The sequence below is a fragment of the Trichomycterus rosablanca genome, chromosome 8, assembly GCF_030014385.1.
Source record: "Trichomycterus rosablanca isolate fTriRos1 chromosome 8, fTriRos1.hap1, whole genome shotgun sequence".
In the NCBI taxonomy this organism is placed as follows: Eukaryota; Metazoa; Chordata; class Actinopteri; order Siluriformes; family Trichomycteridae; genus Trichomycterus; species Trichomycterus rosablanca.
In genome coordinates, this window is record NC_085995.1 from 14,283,074 (window position 1) to 14,289,354 (window position 6,281).

General features: G+C 40.3%; 1 protein-coding gene across 1 annotated transcript; it reads left to right on the plus strand.

Moving 5' to 3' along the window:
- The first annotated feature begins 1,281 nt into the window (after window positions 1-1,281).
- Window positions 1,282-3,129, plus strand: lingo2 (leucine rich repeat and Ig domain containing 2). Its single transcript, XM_062999869.1, has one exon. It carries the CDS (start codon window positions 1,282-1,284, stop codon window positions 3,127-3,129), a length of 1,848 nt encoding a protein of 615 aa, XP_062855939.1.
- The last annotated feature ends 3,152 nt before the right edge of the window (window positions 3,130-6,281 follow it).

The following is a 6,281-nucleotide window of genomic DNA, read 5'->3' on the forward strand; positions in this document are numbered from 1 at the left end:
AGTCATTGAATCTGTCCTGTGCACATTTATCACAGTATGGTTTAGTTCAGCCACAAAACAGGACAGATGCAGACTGCAAAGAGTGGTGGATAGAGCAAAGAAAATCATCAGTGCTCCCCTGCCCACCCTCCAGGACTTAAAAAAAATAACCAGAAACCGGACAGAAAAAAAAAAAATCACATTCTCCTCACACTTTTTAACCTTTTACCCTCTGGCAGGCGCTACAGAGCCCTACACACAAAATCAAACAGACACTAACAGTTTTTTTTCCCCCAAATGCCATCAAACTTATTAATAACCAGAACTGAACTGTTGTTTACTGTACATTACTGTAATTTCTTTTAAATTTTTGCTATTTATCTATGATATTTTTCTATTATCCGTATATATACAACATTCTGTCTAGCGTGCTAAATTTGTACATTATCTGCATAGTCACATTTAGCAGACGCTTTTATCCAAAGCAACTTACAGTACTGTAACAGTATATTGTCTTAGCAATTGAGGGTTAAGGGCCTTGTTCAAGGGCCCAACAGTGGCAACCTGGCAGTGATGGGGCTTGAACCAGCAACCTTTGGATTACTAGTCTAGTACCTTAACCACTAGGCTACAACTGCCCTATTGTTTGTATATTGTAGAGAGATAACAACAGCTGGACACAAATTCCTTGTGTGTGTCCAGCTGTTGATACTTGATACTTGATGAATAAAGCTGATTCTTATAAACAGTAAAATGAACAACATAAATAGATATGTACATATGTAATGTAAAACCTGTAAAGAAATATTAAAATTGGTAAATGGAATTGGTAAATTTAATTTACCTTTTGTTGGTGGAGATGTTTTTGTTTTTTTGTTGTGATTGTATAGTGGGAACTCTATTACTCTATTACTCTGAGTCTAAAGCACTGCTGGTGGCTACTGGAGCAGCGCTGATGCATAACTAAGCACCAGAACTTGCAAAAATTAAGCATACAACACTGAGAAAAAGGCGAGAACAAAGCAAGCCTCCCAAAAAAATAAAGCCTGTCATTCATGTAAACAGAGAGAAGTCACCGGCTAGCAGACAATTTCTGAACTACTGGTCTTGGTACTCGGGAATTTTAAACAACGGACCGGATATTTGGTTTTCCAGATTTTGTCAGTTAAATCCAAAATCCGTTAAATGGGGATCCGTTAAATCAAGGTTCCACTGTATTTATATTTTTATACTGTAATTTTGCCAATAATATATTGTAATTCTGGTCTCTCTTTGTGTCTTTTACTTTAGAGCTGTGACAGAATGGTGGACTGCCTAAGTCGAGTCATGTTGCACAAAGCTTTATCCTGCTGGCAGCCAATGCTGGGTCTGGCCCTAGTGGCTGTGTTCTTAGACTCTACACTAGCCTGTCCATCCCGCTGTGAGTGTTCTGCTCAAAGCCGCTCTGTCATCTGCCATCGAAAGCGTTTCCCAACTATCCCAGATGGTATTCCAATCGAAACACGGATCCTGGACCTTAGCAAGAACCGCATCCAGGCCATCAATCCAGATGACTTTTCTGTGTACCCACACATTGAAGATTTGGACCTGAGTGGCAATATTGTTGCTTATGTGGAGCCTGGTGCCTTTAATTTACTTTACAGTTTACACACGCTTAGCTTAAAAAGCAATCGCATCAAGCTCCTCTCACTGGGTGTCTTTACTGGCCTTTCCAATCTCACCGTGCTTGACATTAGTGACAATAAGATTGTCATCCTGGTTGATTACATGTTTCAGGACCTGCATAATCTCAAGTCATTGGAAGTGGGGGACAATGAGCTTGTGTACATCTCGCACAGAGCCTTTTATGGTCTGCTGGCTCTAGAGAGTCTCACACTGGAGCGCTGTAACCTAACCACGGTACCGACTGATGCCCTGTCCCATCTGCACAACCTGGTGAGCCTGCACATGCGCTACCTCAGCATCAGTAGCCTTCATCCTTACTCCTTCAGAAAACTTTTTCGTCTGCGCCACCTTGAGATTGACCACTGGCCTGCGCTTGATGTTTTCCCAGCCAACACCTTGCACGGCCTCAATCTCACCACACTTTCAGTCACTAACACTAATTTGTCCACATTCCCCTACCAGGCATTGCGTCACATGCCTTACCTTTCTCATTTAAACCTGTCCAACTGTCGTATCCGTACCATTGAGGGAGGCCTGCTGCAGGATCTGGTGCATCTTCATGAACTGCGACTATCGGGTGCCCAACTAGTGTCTGTCGAGCCTTACGCGTTTCAGGGTCTTCGCTGGCTCAGGGTTCTCGATGTCTCTCACAACCAGCTGGACACTTTGGAGAAGGGTGTGTTCCAGGCACCAGAGTCCTTGGAGATGTTGCTCATTAACAACAATCCTCTTGTGTGTGACTGTCGGCTCATGTGGCTGCTGCAGAAACGTCATTCTATCTCATTTGGAGATGAGCAACCTGAGTGTAACACACCTGAAGGCATTCGTGGGCGCCCTTTCAAGGAATTCAAGGAAACACTGCTGTCTTACTATGTGACCTGCACCAAGCCCAAGATCAGAGAGAACCGGACACAACTGGTGTCAGTAGAAGAAGGACAGCCTGCTCAGCTACACTGCAGTGCTGAGGGGACACCTCGCCCTATCATATCCTGGGTGACCCCACGACGGAGACATCTCACGAACAAGAGTCATGGAAGGGTAGTTGTATACAACAATGGCACATTGTATATCAAGTCAGTGGAGCTTCAGGATGGTGGTGTGTATGTGTGTATGGCCTCCAACTCAGCTGGAAATGACACACTGATGGTATCTCTTGCGGTCAAAAGTCTGGGCTCGCTTTATGCCAACAGGACCCAGTACTACACAGATCCTAACAGTACCACTGCCAACAGCACTTTTTCTCCCAACTTGACCTTCGGCCTGGACCTAAAGACCATCTTAGTTTCTACAGCCATGGGTTGTTTCACATTCCTGGGAGTTGTGCTTTTCTGTTTTCTGCTCTTGTTTGTGTGGAGTCGGGGCAAAGGGAAGCACAAAAACAACATAGATATAGAGTATGTGCCACGCTCCAAATCCAATGGGGCATCTCCTGAGGAAGCAGAGCAGAGTGCTGGCCCTCGGCGCTTTAACATGAAAATGATTTAAAATAATACCAGGAGGAATTAATGCACATGTCTTATTTGCATATGGACCAAAAAATGGGACAATCTGTGTCAAGGCATACACGGAAACTTACCGTAATGCTCATGTGGAAGAGATTCTGAACTGTCCGGACAGCCAGAATAGAAATACAGTATGTGTCAATAAATAACTATTTTCAATTTGTATGAATCCTCTTAAGAGTATTCAAAGACTCTTTTAAATTGTGTACAGTACAGATTTGTAAAATTCAAGTATTACTTATTTGATGGCTCGCAATTCTGGCTTTGCCACTGCTACAAACAGACAACCATAAACTGTTTCCTTCTCCACTACACCACATATATGTACGTAATAATTAATTATGTATGTGTATGTTAACGTTAGTCATTTTTTATTATTTGCAATATTCACAAGATGTGTCGGCCAAATTTTGCAATTTTACTTTGATGCTGGAGGAAAATGGTTCATTCCTGTAACCGTTTGTAAACTGAGAACAAAGGGCTTGCGTGGCAGTGAAATGTTAATCTAAAGAATGCGATTGCTGTTGTTCTAACCCCAAATTATATGATTAAATATTTCATTATAATATGGAAAAATGTGATAGAAAATTATAAAATAATTTTTTTTTAATTCATTCAATTCAAAGTGCATAATGCAAATAAGTGGATATTTTAAAATAACCTAAAGCATGCTAAGCTGCCAGTTTAATAAATAACCTGATCTAGTAAATAATAACTGGCAACTTAGTTTCTAATACTTTTATATTTATAATTTTTGCATTCCTTATATTGTTTACTTTGTACATGGGTCTTTGTCCCAGTCTTTCTTTTGATCTTTATGCTAACCAGATGACAAAGTCCACGTCTCTGTCTACAGTGATTTTGTTTCCCCCAAATAGCAAATTTGGACTCTGTTGTGGTAGTTTCTCATTTTGTTGGTAAATTGTTCAAATTGTAAACAGTTTAAATTAAAAAAAAAAAGAAAATTTTAAAAAATGTATGTGAAATAAAGATTATTAATTTGTATTCGTATTTTATTAATTTATTCATTAAAATTCTGCCAGTGTCTATGTCTATTAGCACTGCTTTGTCTTGCTGAGATATCATAAGACACCTTGGACATGGAAGTACGTGTTAAAGAAGTGTATTTGGTACAGCAGTGTTGTTTGAATTTTTAAACACCTTAATGTCAATTCTGGGAGTAGAATAGTTCTCCAATTAAATATATATGGGGGAAATAAGTATTTGATCCCCTGCTGATCCCCCTCAGGTCATTGTGTAAGTCGCTTTGGATAAAAGCGTCTGCTAAATGCTGAAAATGTAATGTAAATGCTGATTTTGTAAGTTTACCCCCTTACAAAGACTTGAACAGTCTATAATTTTTATGGAAGGTTTATTTTAACAGAGAGAGACAGAATATCAACAAAAAATCCAGAAAAAAAACATTAAATAAAAGTTATAAATTAATTTGTATTTAATTAAGGGAAATAAGTATTTGATCCCCTACCAACCAGCAAGAATTCTGACCCCCACAGACCGTTTATGTGCACAAAAGGCACACAAATTAGTCCTGTCCCTGTATAAAAGACTCCTGTCACAGAATCAGTTTCTTCCGTTCAAATCTCTCGACCACCATGGGCAAGACCAAAGAGCTATCAAAGGATGTCAGGGACAAGATTGTAGACCTGCACAAGGCTGGAATGGGCTACAAGACCATCAGCAAGAAGCTTGGTGAGAAAGAGACCACGGTTGGCACGATAATTCGAAAATGGAAGAAACACAAGATCACAGTCAATCACCCTCGCTCTGGAGCTCCATGCAAGATCTCACCTGGTGGGGTAAGAATGATTCTGAGAAAGGTGAGGTCAGCCCAGAATTACACAGGAGGAGCTTGTCAATGATCTCAAGGGAGCTGGGAGCAGAGAAATGCTGGATATGACCCCAAGAACACCATCCCCACCGGGCATTTCTTTGCCTCCAAACACGGCGAGTGGAGTTGATGCCAAAGAGCTCAATTTTGGTCTCATCTGACCATATCACATTCTCCCAAGCTTTCTCTGAATCATTCAGGTGTTCATTGGCAAACTTCAGACGGGCCTGTACATGAGCCTTCTTGAGCAGAGGGACTTTGCGGGCACTGTAGGCGAAGTGTGTTACTAATGGTTTTCTTGGTGACTGTGCTCCCAGCTCCCTTGAGATCATTGACAAGCTCCTCCCGTGTAATTCTGGGCTGACCTAACCTTTCTCATCATTCTTACCCCACGAGGTGAGATCTTGCATGGAGCTCCAGAGCGAGGGCGATTGACTGTGATCTTGTATTTCTTCCATTTTCGAATTATCGTGCCAACAGTGGTCTCTTTCTCACCAAGCTTCTTGCTGATGGTCTTGTAGCCCATTCCAGCCTTGTGCAGGTCTACAATCTTGTCCCTGACATCCTTTGATAGCTCTTTGGTCTTGCCCATGGTGGTCGAGAGATTTGAACGGAAGAAATTGATTCTGTGACAGGAGTCTTTTATACAGGGACAGGACTAATTTGTGTGCCTCATGTGCACATAAACGGTCTGTGGGGGTCAGAATTCTTGCTGGTTGGTAGGGGATCAAATACTTATTTCCCTTAATTAAATACAAATTAATTTATAACTTTTATTTAATGTTTTTTTTCTGGATTTTTTGTTGATATTCTGTCTCTCTCTGTTAAAATAAACCTTCCATAAAAATTATAGACTGTTCAAGTCTTTGTAAGGGGGTAAACTTACAAAATCAGCAGGGGATCAAATACTTATTTCCCCCACTGTGTATATATATATATATATATATATATATATATATATATATATATATATATATATATACATATATATACAGTATATTAGGGCTTAATCGAGATTAATCGCGATTAAAGAGCCAAATTAATCGTGATTAATCACAATTAATCGCAAACTAATAATTAAGCAAAATTTGAACAGTTATGCACATTTTTATTGCAAGAACCATTTCTAGATGCAACACCAGTGGTGTAACTAGGAGCTCATGGGCCCCAGTTCAAAGAAAAAAAAAGTTGGGCCCCCTCAACAAATTGCATATGCTGATGGCTGAACAGCATGAATTAAAAGTCACTCAGAAGTTACAATTCCTGCCTCTGGTATTTTTAATGCA

Bases quoted from the DNA above. Each gene is read 5' to 3' on its own strand.
- lingo2 (XM_062999869.1), top strand. From the start codon at position 1,282: ATGGTGGACTGCCTAAGTCGAGTCATGTTGCACAAAGCTTTATCCTGC.